This window comes from Scyliorhinus torazame, chromosome 4 (genome assembly GCF_047496885.1).
Source record: "Scyliorhinus torazame isolate Kashiwa2021f chromosome 4, sScyTor2.1, whole genome shotgun sequence".
NCBI classification, from domain to species: domain Eukaryota; kingdom Metazoa; phylum Chordata; class Chondrichthyes; order Carcharhiniformes; family Scyliorhinidae; genus Scyliorhinus; species Scyliorhinus torazame.
This window is the reverse complement of record NC_092710.1, coordinates 99,345,910-99,363,112: the sequence shown is the minus strand read 5'-3', so window position 1 is coordinate 99,363,112 and position 17,203 is coordinate 99,345,910. Positions and strand designations below refer to the sequence as shown.

The 17,203-nt window shown below is 46.3% G+C and overlaps 1 protein-coding gene across 1 annotated transcript in view; it reads right to left on the bottom strand.

Annotated features, from left to right (window-relative positions):
- Positions 1 to 17,203, bottom strand: part of LOC140410352 (uncharacterized) — a 485,957-nt gene that overhangs the window by 57,975 nt on the left and 410,779 nt on the right. Inside the window, exons 43-45 of the mRNA XM_072498368.1 lie at positions 11,645 to 11,680; positions 8,070 to 8,096; positions 540 to 593 (exon numbers count right to left, since the gene is read on the bottom strand). Coding sequence (XP_072354469.1) covers positions 540 to 593; positions 8,070 to 8,096; positions 11,645 to 11,680 — 117 coding nt within the window. The remainder of the gene's footprint in view (positions 1 to 539; positions 594 to 8,069; positions 8,097 to 11,644; positions 11,681 to 17,203) is intronic.

The window sequence follows — 17,203 nt, the reverse complement described above, 5'->3', positions numbered from 1 at the left end:
GAATCCATAAATAAAGCTGTGCATGTACCATAAAATCAACCCATTGAACAATATAATTGAAACCTTATCACCAAACCCCGATCAAAATGACCAATTAGGCTTGCACTACATTGAAATTATTAACCTTTTCAACAAACATATTTATGTAGTAGGGTTGCTACAAGCTGTACGAGGCTTTAGTAAGGCAGCATATGAAGCATTGTGTACAGATTTGGTCTCCTTATTTAAGGAAGAGTAATCATGGGAAGCAGTTCAAGGAATGTTCCCTTGGCTAATTCCAGTTTGCCTTACGAGGAGTTTAGAAGAAAGAGAGGTTGTCTTATTGAAATGCATATGACCCTGATGGGACTTGACACAGAGAGTGTTGGGTGTAGTTTTGTCCTCATGGGGATATCTAGAACTATTGGCCACAGTTTAAAAATAGGGGTCTCCCATTTAAGATGGAGGTGAGGAAAAATATTTTCTCTCATTGAGTTATTCAAAAAGCACCACTGGAGGGGAGAGAACGAGAGAGAAAGAGACAAAAGAGAAAGAAATACCTTTTCTCCGGGTGTGCCTTCTAATCCCGGTAATCCCATTGGACCCATCTCTCCCTGCAAGAGTGAAACAGTTAGCTGTTATCTTACGGGTGATGTACCATTGTCACTCTGCAGCTCATCATCATATGTGCCAAAGGCAGAATCAAATGCTTTTTAATGCATAACATCCCTCAGGATTTCCTGCGCTGAAGTCTTCTCATTTGATATCATTTCACACCATTAAATAAGTATTACTTTTTAATTACATGTCACTTCTGGCATGTTTCACACTAGTGGGCCAGATGGTCATCAGGTTGTCATGCTGCAATGGACTCAACAGTACATTAAATATACAGAGATTATTATTAAATACATAACATTATTTTTTCTTTCTCAATCAGGTTTTCTCCGATGTGTTTCGAAAACATTTCTGCTTTATTTCACTCTTAGGCTTAACTTTTCTTTTTCTTTTAATCTTCACTGCCAGCTCCAAATTGAAAGCAAATTAATTTAATGGCGACAAATCAGAGGGCCGAATCCCAAGTTGAAATTCGTAGCCATAGCACGCTTGTGTAGAACTGAGGTAACATGTCGTGTTACTTCCTCATTGACTCCAATCCTGTTCATTAACCTGTCTCAGCAAATGAAAAGCGAGTTACACCCTTGGGTTGGCACAGCCCTTTGTTTGAATCTCAACAAGGTATGTATGATAGAGGTTTGGACACAGACGAGCTAGCAGAAAGGTTTTCTGAACGCGATGTTGCACAGTCATATTTTTTGAAGGAGAAATCTGCAAAGGCTTTCATTCAGGTTAAGAAGTAATAAAAGGTTAGAAGGCAACATTTTTTATGCCAAGTGAGATGACCCACTGAAGTGGGGAAACGTAACAATTCTTTATTTTATATTATTATTCAAACTTAAGTGCACTGCTAGAGTTAAATGAGGTACAGCATAACTGTAGAATGATGCATTTATAAAAACTGTAAATTAAAAGTAGCTTTAGGGATTCATATTAGGCCTCCTCTCAATAAATGATTGCTTGATTTGCCTTGAGAGATATTGAAGAAACAGGTGTGCAAAAGATATAGATATCCAATCCTAACCACAATGGCGTGTCATTGCTATAGTTTTGTGTAATTCTATTGAATAGGTACAGGACATCTCAGATAGCAATAAGATGCTCGTACTGTTTGATGAAAGGTCATTGAACTGAAATGGTGGACAGGATTTTCATAGAGTTGGGGAAATTCCGTGGATGTGTAAAAATGATGGCTGGGACCCGATTCCTGGATTCCCCCAGTGTTCGCCAGTGTGGGTCATGTGCCTGCACCCTGCACTCCAGATGTAGCTAGCTTCATTGTGGGGATGTTCATAGACTTCACAGTGCAGAAGGAGGCCAATCGGCCCATCGAGTCTGCACCGACCCTTAGAAAGAGCACCCCACTTAAGCCCACGCCTTCACTCTATCCCCATAACCCAGTAACCCTACCTAACCTTTTGTGGACACGAAGGGCAATTTAGCATGGCCAATCCACCTAACCTGCACATCTTTGGACTGTGGGAGGAAACCGCAGCATCCGGAGGAAACCCACGCAGACACGGGGAGAACGTGCAGACTCCGCACAGACAGTGACCCAAGTCGGGAATTGAACCTGGGACCCTGGAGTTGTGAAGCAACCGTGCCAATCACTGTGCTACCGTGCAGCTCTAAATAGGCACGTCCAGGCCCTCGGCAACTTTCGTAGAGTAGGGACAGCTTTTCAAAAACATGTGGTTGACAACCCCTAAGAAGTGTTGGGAACCATAGTCTGGATGAGGGAATCTTTTGAAAGATAAGTCCAAAAGGTCAACCATGGCTCTCATGAGAAGCTATGTCCCTCTACCCATCCATGGCCCGCATACCCTCCAAGCCAAGCTATGGGACTTCCATGCCCATTCACCAACTATACACATTGTACAAAACCAATGAGTCCGCTGGCAACAATAAGAAAGGAGGATGCAGATATGCTTCAGTGGGATTTGGACAGGCTGAGTGAGTGGGCATTGTATGGCAGATGCAGTATAATGTGGATAAATGTGAGCTTATCCACTTCGGTGGCAAAATTAGGAAGGTGGATCATATTCATTGGAGTTTAGAAGAATGAGAGGGAATCTCATAGAAACATATAGGGCGGGATTCTCCGACCTCCCGCCGGGTCGGAGAATCGCCGGGGGGGGTGGCATGAATCCCCCCACCCCCGGAGCTCCGCGCTGGCTGCCGAATTCTCCGGCGCCGTTTTTTTGGTGGGGGCGGGTATCGTGCCGCGCCGGTTGGGGGTCGTTGGCAGTGGCCCCCCCACCCACCCCCGCCCGGCGATTCTCCAGTCCCCAATGGGCCGAGCGGCCGCCCGTTTTCGGCCAGTCCCGCCGGCGTGAATTACACAAGGTCTGTACCGGCGGGACCTGGCTCTGAGGGCGGCCTGCGGAGTCCTCGGGGGGGGCACTGGGGGATCCAGCCCCGGGGGAGGGGGGGGGGGGGGGGGACACGGTGGCCTGGCCCGCGATCGGGGCCCACCGATCTGCGGGCGGGCCTGTGCTGTGGGGGCACTCTTTCCCTCCGCACCGGCCTGTGTAAAGCTCTGCCATGGCTGGCACGGAGAAGAAACCCCCTGCGCATGTGCAGGAATCACGGCAGCAGTTCTGGGAACACGCTGGCGCTCCTGCGCATGCGCCAACTCGTGCAGGCCGGCGGAGGCCCTTCGGCGCCGGTTGGTGCGGCGCCAATCACTCCAGCGCCGGACTAACCCCCAAAGGATTCCGATGCCGGAGTGGTTCACGCCACTCTTTGGCACCGGTACGGCCCGCCCCGCCGGATACCGGAGAATCCCGGCCATAATATTGTATCAGGGTTAGACAGGGTAGATTCAGAAAGAATGTTCCCGATGGTGGGGAGTCCAGAACTAGGAGTCATAGTTTGAGGATAGTTGATAAACCTTTTGGGACTCAATTGAGGAGATATTTCTTCAGCCAGAGACTGGTGAATCTGTGGAATTCACTACCACAAAACATAATTGAGGCCAAAACGCTGTGTGATTTCAAGAAGGAATTAGATATAGCTCTTGGGGAAAAAGGGATCAAATGATTTGTGGGGAAGGCGGGATCAGGGTATTGAACTTGATGATCCGCCATGATCATAATGAATGGCGGAGCAGATTCGAAGGGCCAAATGGCCTCCTCCTGCTTCTATGCATGCTTCTAACTCTTGTTCTCTGATCTAATCTGCCAATTGCACAGCGTTTATGTCATAATTCCCACGAGGCCCATGGGAAAACCATTATCAATCTCCCTGTGAGGCTCTGGAGTATGAGCTTCCCTTGGAATTGGACGGAGGCCCACTCAGCTAGGCTCAAAAACTGAGCATGAAAGCTGGCCCGGGCAGGGACCGGTATGTTGATTGTCCCAATGGGGACTGTGATCAGTATATAGTCACAGTCAAGGGCAGTATATAGTTACTCTATGTTAAAGTAAAATAAATCTTTATCATTCATCCCGTTGGCTTTCTTGGTCATTATAGGTTACTTACACAAGTTAAAGAGGTTTCAAGTGATTGCAGATCCAGCTACTGATACTTTACAGGGATTGGACTCATACAGGGCTATAGTGAACTTTTTTGTGAAGAAATGAGAAAGTAATGAATGGATGACTGTTTTTGAAAAGCTTTTCCACATATCCTATTGTCACTATAGAGTTCATTGGTTCTGTACAAAGTGTCTAGTGGATGAATGGCCATGGGAGTGCCATAGTTAGTAATTCCTGGAACAGGTTGTGAATCTGTGGTCAAGGGTTTATAGAAGGATGGGATTGTAAGGGCCTTCCTGTTGATCCCCTTAGTTCTTATTTCTTTTATTTTGTCTTTATTGGTTTTGTTAAGGGTCGTTAATGGAGACATAATTTTCGAGCAGAGGAAGTAAGCAACCCAAAGTATCAAAATAGTACACTGTGTTATAAAGTTTGATATTTTTGGCAGAAGAACCCAGACTTCATGGCAGCCAAGAGACTGGAGGGGTTCATTTCAACTGGTTGGCTGGTGGCCGATGGATTGGCCAATGGACAGGATTTTGCCTGGCAACCAACAGTGATCGGTTGCTGTTAGGTTTTCGGAGAGAACCTGAGAGAAGACACTGGACCCTCAAGGTCTCTCTCCGCTCTGCTGCCTATTATCTGAAGAATAAGATGCTAGACCCTGTAAAAAATCTTTCTTTCTCTCGAACGCCTGCTGTTTCTGTGAGTCTACAGTGAAAACCATTACAAGCTGAAAGAAAAAATAACAACTATCTGAAAGCCTAAACTGAAGAAAGCCTAACTGGCAGGCGTCCATCTGAAACAAAGACTCATCTCCTTTTATTTTCATCATTATTTTACACCCTTCTTTCCCCTCAATGTTTGTTTGTCTATGTGTCTGTGTGTAGGGTAGGGTAGGTTAAAGGGGCCAGGGGAGGGGGGGTTAGAGATTAGATAGTAGTTAACCAGTTGTATTTGTCGCCTATTTAATTATAGTTACTGTGAATAATAAAAATTTAAATGCGTTTAAATTTACAAACCTGGTGACTGTGGTTATTGGGCAGCGGAAGACTTTGGGTCCTTTAAAATAAAAGTTAATTTCACCCGTGTTGTGACTCCGGGTCAAGTGGGGCTGGAATTGACCATGCACTAGAACAAAGAACAAAGAAATGTACAGCACAGGAACAGGCCCTTCGGCCCTCCAAGCCCGTGCCGACCATACTGCCCGACTAAACTACAATCTTCTACACAATGGTGTAGCCCGTGGTGTCGTACCAGGGCGCCGCTCCACGTCAAGCGTGACTGATCAGGAGTCATTCCCGCTCTTACCGCCAGCCATCAGCGTATTTGGAAGGATTTATTGTAGTGGTGGGCAACCTATGGCCAGGGGCCACCTGGGTTCGGAGTGTGGTCCATTAGACCATTGTCCACGTGCAGGGTTGCCACATTGACTGTGATCTCCATCTGTGTCGATTTTTTCCTACCGGTATGACTGAAGTGACAAACACTAAAGCAAGGAGGCGTGAACTGAGGTGTGTGCTGATTTCACACAACATTGACTGTGAGAGCCATTCACTCCCTCTGTGTCCAAAGTGTAAATATTTATTTTGTTTTTACCATTTGAAGCTGATGAGAGTTCTATGAATATATAAAGTATTAAACATTTTCTATAACTTGTTATGAAATATTCGGCGTGTTTTAAGTGTATTTAATCGTATTCATGGGGTCAAGATTCGTGAACAAGCCTGATTTCAATCTTGCGGCCCACTGAGATGAAGGAGAGTCACTTTTGCAGCCACTCACTAGCCTAGGTTGCCTATCATTGATTTGCAGGTTAGATACATACATAGGATAGGAGTAGGAGGAGGCCATTCGGCCCTTCGAGCCTGCTCCACCATTTATCCCGATCATGGCTGATCATCCAACTCAATAGCCTAATCCTGCTTTCTCCCATAGCCTTTGATCCCATTCTCCCCAAATGCTATATCTAGCCGCCTCTTGAATATATTCAATGTTTTAGCATCAACTACTTCCTGTGACCGCACAATGAACGCACCATCCTTTGCCCTCAAGTAATGTGATTGGATTTGAACCCGTCAAAGGTTGGGACACAACCACTGCGCCGCAAGACCTCCCAGCATCCGGTTGGCTTGCCAAAAACCTGGATAAACTTGCCGGCAGACCTTTGACCAGCTTTACAAGCTGTGGCCTTAAATTGAGAACCTTGAAAGCAACCCATTGGCTCTAAGCTGTGCTACAGTTGCAGGTCTGAAGAGTAGCAGTCGTCCATGTTGAGTTTGTGAGGCTAGCCTGAGCTTAATGATATCGTTAGAAAGTGGTTCCCATTTTAAATGGGCCTCTCTCTTGACTCCGGGGACTGCTCAGAGGTGGGCAATGGTGAACACTGCCACTCGATAGCTACAGTGACAGTGGCAATGGGAAGGTAGGTTGTTGCTCCACATTTCAGCTGTACGGGTGAGCTGAAAATTCAGCCAAGGCAAGTTGTCACACTGCCCCATTCTGGGAGCTGAACCCCCACTCAGTCTAAGTTGCAATGCTGTACTAAGGGCTGCAATGTTTGTATGCTTTGTTTGTATTCTCGTACCAGCCTCCCCGAACAGGCGCCGGAATGTGGCGACTAGGGGCTTTTCACAGTAACTTCATTTGAAGCCTACTTGTGACAATAAGTGATTTTCATAGAATTTATCATAGAATTTACAGTGCTAGGGACTGGTTTAGCACAGGGCTAACGAGCTGGCTTTTAAAGCAGACCAAGGCAGGCCAGCAGCATGATTCAATTCCCGTACCAGCCTCCCCGAACAGGCACCGGAATGTGGCGACTCGGGGCTTTTCACAGTAACTTCATTTGAAGCCTACTTGTGACAATAAGCAATTTTCATTTCATTTCAGAAGGAGGCCATTCGGCCCTTCGAGTCTGCACCGGCTCTTGGAAAGAGCACCCTACCCAAGGTCCACACCTCCACACTATCCCCATAACCCAGCAACCCCACCCAACACTAAGGGCAATTTTGGACACTAAGGGCAATTTATCATGGCCAATCCACCTAACCTGCACATCTTTGGACTGTGGGAGGAAACCAGAGCACCCGGAGGAAACCCACGCACACACGGGGAGAATGTGCAGACTCCGCACAGAAAGTGACCCAAGCCGGGAATCGAACCTAGGACCCTGGAGCTGTGAAGCAATTGTGCTAACAACTATGCTACCGTGCTGCCCTAAGTTGTGGTTCCATTTCATTTCATTTTCATGCTGTCCTTTGGATAGGACTGGGTTCCTGTCTTCCTCTTGGGGAGGAAATTAAAGATGCAGTGACACTATTTTGAAAAGAGCAAGGAATTTTCTCGAAATGTCGGTCAACATGCCTCCCTCAGTTAGAGCAAATACGGGATCATTGTTGACGTGTCATGCTGTGCATTAAAAGTAATTTCTGGTGCTGAAATTCATTTGACAATGGTGTGTTACGGCACATTCTGTTATTCATGTGCAAATCAGCCAACACGTTTCAGAGATATAAGGGAATCTCTGGAGCTTGCTTGTCATTTTATGCCACTCTTCTGCTTGCTTCGAACAATGGTTATCTCATCTTCAGCCTCCCCGCAGGTTTAAGGACCTATTGAATTTGAACATGAATTGAACATTGATTGTCCTTTAAATTTGGGGCTCCAAATTATTAGCATGAATTCCCCCTATAACAACGTGTTAATAGTCAATGCAACGCCAATCAACCTCTCCATTGCAGAATGAGAAAGTCTAGCGAAGTACACCCAAGATGCCCTCCTTAGCAAAGTTAGGCTATCAAACATTTTTAACAAAAAGTGTGTTCTTAGAATGTGACCGAAACTGACAAATCCAGCCTCTACTGAGATGTAGTTTAAGATGTTTCAACTGCATAATAAGCTTTAGACAACTGTCGGCATGTTGTTATTCATTCAGATTTTGAGGTATTACTTTGTCCACCACAACTTCCGGAATTGGAGGTGCCTGCTTACCATTGAACCTGGATCCCCTTTCAAACCCTGCAAAAAGAAAGTAAATGGTAAACAGGAAGCTAATGGCATTCAAATGTGTACAACTTTCATATACACACGAATATCTCATTCAAGGTCATTACACTCATCTTAGAAAAGGCATGCAGATAAAATCTCAAACATATTTTCAAAATTCTAATTCATTCCTGGAGATTATAAATTATTTACTTTTAGTTATGGTGAGAAGGGATTCTATGATTCGGAAAAGTCAGCTCAGAATTTCCTAGAAATTTAATTGAAAAAATGGAGCAAGAACCTCTTTCTTACCGCTAAAATTCACCTGTACTTCAGTCACATTGCTAATACAGCGAAAACGCCACTTTAATACGTCACTAATATTCTTTATTAGTATCACAAGTAGGTTTACATTAACACTGCAATAAAGTTACAGTGAAAATCCGCCAGTCGCCACACTCCTGCGCCTATTCGGGTACACGGAGGGAGAATTCAGAACGTCCAATTCACCGAACCAGCACATCTTTCGGGATTTGTGGGAGGAAACCGAAGCACCCGGAGGAAACCCACGCAGACACAGGGAGAACGATCAGACTCCGCACGGACAGTTACCCAAGCCAGGAATGAAACCAGGGTCCTTGGCACTGTGAAGCAACGGTGCTAACCACTACGTCCTGCTCTCTATTTCCTTGATCATTTATATTGCTACTGAGTTAGATTGACTGAACCCATCCACTAACATCACGAACATAGCTTTGACTTCACCAATATAAAGGACCAGAGAACATAAGGGACCCCCCGTCGGGTCGGAGAATCCCTGGGGGGCGGTGCGAATCCCACCCCGCCGCTCCGACGCTGGCTGCCGTATTCTCCGGCGCTGGTTTTCGGGCAGGGGCGAGGTTTACGCCATTGGCAGTGGCCCCCCCCCCCGATAATTCTCCGGGCCCCGATGGGTCGAGCGGCTGTCGTTTCCTGGCCAGTCCCGCCGGCGTGAAATGGACATGGTCCATCACGGCGGGACCTGTCTTCTGTCTTGTAGGCCGGCTAGGTGATCCTCAGGGAGGCGCGGGGGGATCCGGCCCTGGGGGGGGGGGCGCCCCCACGGTGGCCTGGCCCGCGATCGGGGCCCATCGATCTGCGGGCGGGCCTCTGCCATGGGGGCACTCTTTCTTTCCGCACTGGCCTCTGTAGGGCTTCGCCATGGCCGGCACGGAGAAGAACCCCCCTGCGCATGCGCAGGAAACACGCCGGCTGGTCTGCACATGCGCGGAACCACAGCGTAGGTTATGCGCATGCCCCAACTCGTGCCGGCCCTTTGGCGCCGGTTGGCGCAGCGCCAACCCCTCCGCCGTTTGCCTAGCCCCCAGAAGTGCGGAGGATTCCGCAACTTCCGGTTGGCCTGACGCTGGAGTGGTTCGCACCGCTCTTGGCGTCACCGTCTGGCCATCCGGCCAGTGCGGGAGGATCCCGCCCAAGATTTCTGCACTGAAACAATTCTGATCATGTGTAAAATTTAGATCCAAGGTTTTAGGCACAGCAGGACCCAATTGCACTTAATACTGGTATTTCCTTACTGTGGCCCTGGCCCAAAGCCTGCTGGGAAATGTGGTCAAGTAACAGAGACATTGAAGAAACAAAAAGAGACATTAAGAGCTGAAAGTGCAGATTCTCCTGCGGATAGCAGGTAGTGACCCCAGACTGGGAGATTGATTGTTATCGACAAAAGAAGGTGCCAGAGGTGAGAAATGGAAACAAGGGGCGAGATTCTCCGACCCCCCGCCAGGTCGTAGAATCGCCGGGGGCTGGCGTGAATCCCGCCCCAGCCGGTTGCCGAAGTCTCCGGCACCGGAGATTCAGTGGGGGCGGGAATCGCGCCTCACCGGTTGGCGGGCCCCCCCGCGCGATTCTCCGGCCCGGATGGGCCGAAGTCCCGGCGCTAAAATGCCTGTCCCGCCGGCGTAGATTAGACCACCTACGTTACCGGCGGGACAAGGCGGCGCGGGCGGGCTCCGGGGTCCTGGGGGGGGGCACGTGGCGATCTGGCCCCGGGGGGGTGCCTCCACGGTGGCCTGGCCCGCGATCGGGGCCCACCGATCCGCAGGCGGGCCTGTGCCGTGGGGGCACTCTTTCCCTTCCGCCTTCGCCACGGTCTCCACCATGGTGGAGGCGGAAGAGACTCCCTCCAATGCGCATGCGCGGGAATGCCGTCAGCGGCCGCTAACACTCCTGCGCATGCGCCGCCCGGGGATGTCATTTCCGCGCCAGCTGGCGGGGCACCAAAGGCCTTTTCCGCCAGCTGGCGGGGCGGAAATTTCTCCGGTGCCGACCTAGCCCCTTAAGGTTGGGGCTCGGCCCCCAAAGATGCGGAGCATTCCGCACCTTTGGGGCGCGCGATGCCCGTCTGATTTGCGCCGTTTTGGGCGGCAGTCGGCGGACATCGCGCCATTTCCGGAGAATTTCGCCCAAGGTTTGGGAACGATCATCTGGAAAGAGGGAGGATCAGAGATAGCGGGTGTAAAATAAAGCAGTCCATAAACATTAGCTTTTGCTGTGGTCGGTCCGATGAAAGAGGAGGTGGTAATCGGTTACTTGTGGGAATGCATGAGAAGACCTCAAGGCCGCAGCTTGAATCATAGAATTTACAGTGCAGAAGGAGGCCATTCGGACCATTGAGTCTGCACCGGCTCTTGGCAAGAGCACCCTACTTAAGCCCACGCTTCCACCTTATCCCAGAACCGAGCAACCCCACCTAACCTATGGGCAATTTAGCATGGCCAATCCACCTAACCTGCACATCTTTGGGCTGTGGGGGGGAATCGGAGCACCCGGAGGAAACCCACGCAGACACGGGGAGAGCGTGCAGACTCCGCATAGTGTGACCCAAGCCGGGAATCGAACCTGGGACCCTGGAGCTGTGAAGCAGCTGTGCTAACCACTGTGCTACCGTGCTGGAAGATGGAGTCAGATCCCCACTTGTGTCTGACCATCGCGATTGAGCAGTGAAGTCTCCACAGGTCCACTAAAAGTTATTAAAGAAGTGTTAACAGTCTAACTTATGCTTATGATCTTTTAACAGTAGTACAGGACAGTACAATCATTTGTGTGCTTTTGATACAGTGTATCACTTTCTTATAGTAGGGATAAGCATTGGGATTTTAATATTGTGTTTAATAAAGAAGTGATTTAAAGGTGTTGTGTCTATCAATCGACTGGAGGGAGGGTCCCGATAAACACTCCCAAATCCAAAATGTTATTTCTCCCTATTGAGATCGGCATTGCATTTTTCTGCATTGAATAACCTGCATCAAAATTAAAAGCTTTAATTTTCGCAACATAAATATGATAAAGAAATACATAATAAAAGGTGCATTTCCAAATTGTTTCGGCTGATTCTGACTCGATTCTTTGCAAATGCTGATGCGAATCCCTCGTAAGCTGTAATCGGTGAGATTGATGTAGAAAGCGGTGTGAATTTCAGTGCAATTTCAGAGCAAATTAGATTGAGGGAATTCAAGCTAAAATCTCAGGCTATTTTTAGATCAGAAAATATAAAAAATACACGGTAAGAATTTTTGACTTACCGGTGAACCTGGAGGACCTGGTGGGCCTGGAATGTCCTGTAAGATATTCAGTGATTAGAGCATTTGCAAATAATTTGTTAGTTACTTCAAAAGCATCCAGCATACTTGTACAACCCCCATCTTATTGCTACTAGGATGTGCTCTATCGAGTATTAATTTGTAATGTCGTCTGCTGGGTATGTATATATGTATTGAACCTTTTGAGAAGAACATTTTGCGCAAACTAAATAACACTGGCATACAGCAGCTACTAAGTTGCATTTGTGAAGGTCACACGCACTTTATAGAGTCTAACTCTGTAGAGACCTGTGCGCGGTTTGAAAACCCACCAGAAGACCTCATTGCTGTAAATTGAGAGTTCTTAAAGGGAAATTATTACTCAACACCATTGTCTCCAAGAGAAAAGTGAATCTTTTTGTGCAAGCGTGCCAGAGTTGTTTGTGTGCTTTTTACATTAATGGGATGTTGGACATATTCACTCACTTTTAAATCTTCTATTAATAGTTTCTGCATCTTTACCTTGAGTGAGTTTTAGTTACAAAACTAACTTGATATCTCAAGGAATCTGGCTGGTTTAACTGTGCATATCTTGGCGTGAAAATTAAGTACATATTGAATTAGTGATATCACATTGTTTAAAAATTCCAGCTGTTAAAATGAACCCAGGAGTGGGACATAGAGGTCAGCCCACCCCTCCGAAACTGGTCAGAACACTGTTGATTGCAATCTGAAAAGTAGAGGCCAAGACTGAGGTGGAGTGTATGACTGAGACAGTCTACAGAGTGAGCGGCAAGATCAGACCTATGAGTGGATGAAGGCATCAAGTGACAAGTACAATTGAGGCCCATCACAGGAGAGAATGTGGTAAAGGAATGCCTGGGGAAGAGGGAGCAAGCAGTTCCACTGCCAATAAGCACTGCTTATTGTTACACAGCCAAGTTAAACATATACTTGTTTTGTTATGATTGGTGGACAATAAACAGGGAAGTCTCATGGTAGTTGAAAGGGAGCTCATTATTTTCAACATTGGATTAGGTGTATTCCAATGTGGAGATAAGAACCAATCAATCAGGGAACTGAGTTTTATAGTCCAGCAATTAGTCAAACTTAAAAACTCTACTACAGATTCTAAGTCACTTTGGTGACAACGCGTAGGCAAAAACACTGCTGTACAAATACCGTGAGGTTCATGAGAGCGATACTGGGTTAAAAGAGGATTTGGCTCTCTACAGGAGCAGATAATGTCAATAATGTCACCAGGAATCTATCGCTTTCTTCTGCACAAGTAACTGGAGAAAATTAGTATAAATGGACATAACTATTATAAATATGGACCGAGTTGTCAACTCGCCAGGATTGTCATTGAGTTTCCATAAAATGAAACATTAATCTCTGAAGCATTGCTGTAAAGTTTTTTCGTTTGAACTGTTGTAAAAATATTGAAGGTTTGTCAAAAGGTTGCTGCTTTGACTGGATGGCCAGAATAATCCAGTCACCTTTCCAACTGGTGTGAGGAGGTGGTATAGTGAGAGGATGGATGTGTTGAGTGAGCAATGGAGGGAGTGCGAGGGAGGGGGCAGGGGTGAAGGCAGGAGTTCACATGATGAAATCTCCACAAATACATGCAACCAAATGCGGCAATCCTTGATGGAGGTTTCTCTGGCCACTGGCACATGGAGGGAGTGGATCATTACAATAGTAAGGACTTAAACATTACTACCCCGTGGGCATCCACCTCATCTACTGTTTCAAATTGGGGGTTCACTGAAAAACACATTAAATGAACTCCTAGGGAATGAGAGAAGAAAAGAGAATTGAGGACAAATGAAACACCTTTATAGTACATTGAATACATGGCAGGGGCTAGTGAGCAAAAACTAAACTAAATGGTTGGGCAGGACAATATGAGGCAAAAATAAGTGAGAAAAACAAAGTTAATATGGAGAAGGAAAGTGAAACCAATGAGAACACAGGAATCTTCAAACATATATAGAAGAGCCCCAAGGAGTAGAATGAATTAAAAATAAACAGAGACTCAACAATCAGAAAGCCATTGAATATTATAATGACATACAAATGATCAATTAAGAATCAAGAGCCCTTAAGGATGTAAATGAAGTTTGAGGAGAGGATGAACTAAAATACTTCACATGGAAATGTTATAGGCTTTAAGCAAATGGAAGGGGGAGTGGGACGGAGGAACAAAAGGGGTAGTTTGTAGGACAATGAGAGATTAACTGGCAGAAGATCTCATGGTGGAAAGGCAAAGGGATCGTAATGGTTGTCGGTAAAGAAGCAAAATATTTGTTGAGTTGGTGTGAATAGCAGATAATGGGAGCTCTGTGGTTTCTGCCATCAGTCTGGCAGGGTAGGCCTGATTGAGCCAGCACAGATATGTTTAAATGGTGCTCCAATCAGCAGAGAGATAAACATCCCGCAGCCCCTAACTGTAGCCATCTAAAATGGCCACCTGCAAAGGACCATGGGAATTGTGGTCAACTTGGGGCACAGACAAGTACACAGCCTCTGTGTATTGTGCAAAGAAGCCAGGTCTGACAGAAACTTGCGCCTATTAAAGGTCAACCACCATTTCCCCCAGGACAATAGAACTCGAGTCAAGGAACGGCAACAGTAGCAGACTAACCGGCAACACTTCCCCTTATTTTGAAAGGCATATGTGCCTAGGACAATGACAGCTAGGACCCACCCAGCCATTGAAGTATCCGCCCCCTAATTGGCCTGGATCAATGAGGGTGATCGAAATCCTATCGATCCATTGGATCTGGAGTTAGGACCGCCCAAAAAGGCGCGAAAACTAGGGGAATTAGAAGAACTGCAAACCGAGAGATCGGCCTCTTATGGACCGGCCTCTGTGCGACCAACTGTAGCATATCGACTAGCCAAGTTCAAGGACCCGCGATCGCTACCTGAAGGGTGAGCCCAGCCGAGACGAACCTGACGACTTCCTACCGACCCACGTGGACACAGATGAAAGCCTTATCTCCTGCACAGAGCCGGTCACCCCGAAGTTAAGTAAAGGTCATCTTAGTTATTAGGTATAGTTTAGTGCGCAGCCGCGTGTATCATTGCATATAGAGATAAGTTTTTAGTTTATTAATAAACTGTTTTTTGAACTAATATGCTGGTTGTGTGGTCATTTGATTAATATAAGAAACAGCTTGTGGTTCACATAGAAATAAAGAAGTCAACACAACCACCCCATCACGAATATATCGGGGGCTCATCAACCCTCTCACCACACAATTATTAGGGGGCTCTTCCCACCACCACTGCACAATTAGTGGGGGCTCTCACCCCCCCCCCCCCATTGTACAATTATAGGGGGCTCCCTCTCTCCAGCCCCCCCCCAACCACTGCAGCAATATTCTGGTCACTGCCCCCGCCCTGCCCTTTCACTGCCAGGTCTCTACCTCAGAGCCACACATAACGCAAACCTCCCCGCAATGGGATCCCCAGACGGCTCACCTGGCACTGCTCTCGGCAAAGGTGAGTACTTCCTCAGGCAGATGTTGGCACTGCCAAGTTGATGCAGGTGGGCAATGCCAGGCTGGCATTGCCAGGTTGAATATTCTATTTGGAAAAGACTTATTGCCCTTGACTAATTGACTAATCTTCTGAATATTTGACAAAGTGACGGAGCAGGTTCATGACGGGAATATGTCTCTATGGATTTGAAGAAAACCTTAGATAGGGCACCATGTTAAAGGCTGTTTAGCACAATTGAGGCTCATGGAATAGGAGGATCAGTGTTCCAATGGATAAAAATGGATTAAGGACAGGAATGAGAGAGTCCTGGTAAATGGTAATTTTTCAGAGTGGAATGGTGTTCCCCAAGGGCCAGTGCAAGAAATACTGCTCTTTTGATTTATTTAAATGACTTGGATATTGGAATATAAAATAACATTTTAAAATTTGTTGATGATACCAATTTGGAGGAGTGGCAGAATAGAGAGGATGTTACAAATCACCGGCAACAGGGCATAAATAGGCAAGGAGAATGGGCAGATAATTGGCATACGGAATTTAATACAGAGAAATGCGAGGTGATGTATTTTGGTAGAAGGAATGAGGAGAGACACTATAGACTTAACGGCACTATTTTAATGAGTGTGCAGTGACAGAAAATCATGGGTGTGCATATACATTGATCTTTGAAGGTGGCAGAACATACTGAGAGAGAGCAGGATTAGCAAAGCACATGGGATCTTAAGATTCATAAATAGAAGCATTGTGTACAAAAGTAGCAAACGTTATGCTGAACCTTTATAAAGTTCTGGTTAGGTCACAACTGGAGTATTGTGTTCAATTCTGGTCACCGCACTTTAGGAAGGATGTGAGGATCTTTGAGAGGGTGCAGAGGGAGACTTAACCTGAATGGTTCTATGGAGGTGGTATTTTAGCTCTGAGGTTAGGTTGGAGAAAGTGGAGCTGTTCACCTTGAAGCAAAGGAGTTTGAAGAGAGATTTGATAGAGGTTTATGACAGGTTGAGAGAGGGTAGACAATTCCAGCAGCTGATGGTACAAGACTAGGGGACATATTTTTAAGATTTTGGGCTAGAGATAAAGGAGAGAAGAACTTCTTCACACAGCGAGTAGTAACGACCTGGAACTCGCTCCCTCAAAGGTGGTGGAAGTGGAGCTGATGATTGATATTTGTCGTGGAAACTATAATAAAGACAAATTCTTCGAGGTTCGATTTAAGGAAATGTGTTTACACAAATATGTGCGGAGAGGGCAGTGGTTTGGCTGCATAGCCATTCCACAGCACTCTGGAGTTATGCACTTGAAAACCATTATATTTATAGTGTGAAATAAAAAACTTTGAAGAGAACTTGGGAACAAACGCAAGCGGAAATATGAATGTTTTGCCCTTGGTTTAAAATCAATTCTCTAGTACGCATTTTGTTGTTCTTCAGAAGAACAACTTCTTAACATAATAAGGCCAAGTACAAAATATTAAGCGATATTTTGTTTACGTTACCTGACCTACTTATTTTCGTTCAAAAGCAGTGTTAAACTATAGTCAAGCATTTCCCAGCACGCTTCTATGTGGGCAACTCATTAATTTCCCTTCCACAATATCAAAAGGGAATTGGATGGGTATTTGAAGGAAATAAACAATGGGATAGAGCGAGGGTTTGGAATTGATTGGATTGCTCCACAGAAAGTTGTTGTGTACTCAATGGACTGGACTTCAGTATTTAAACCTGCTGGGGAAGGGGGCAGGCAGTCCACTATAACAACGCAGTTGAAGAAACTACAAAAGGGCCTTGACAATATTTCCTCCTGGATGGAATAAGGTCAGTCACGATGGGAGAGTGTGAGTGTGGGGTGGGTTACTATGCACTCAGCATTTAAAATGACTCATCATTGCAGAACATCAATCGACAGGACAAACAGAATGCTGAACTGTTTTGCTAGACCAACGAATCAGAGACTGACTCACCCAAATTGTTTCAAGGTTTTGGCCAAGGTGTCCTAATTAGGTCAGGTCATCGGGCCAGAAGGGAAATCCCTGAGCCCCAGAAGCAGAGTAGG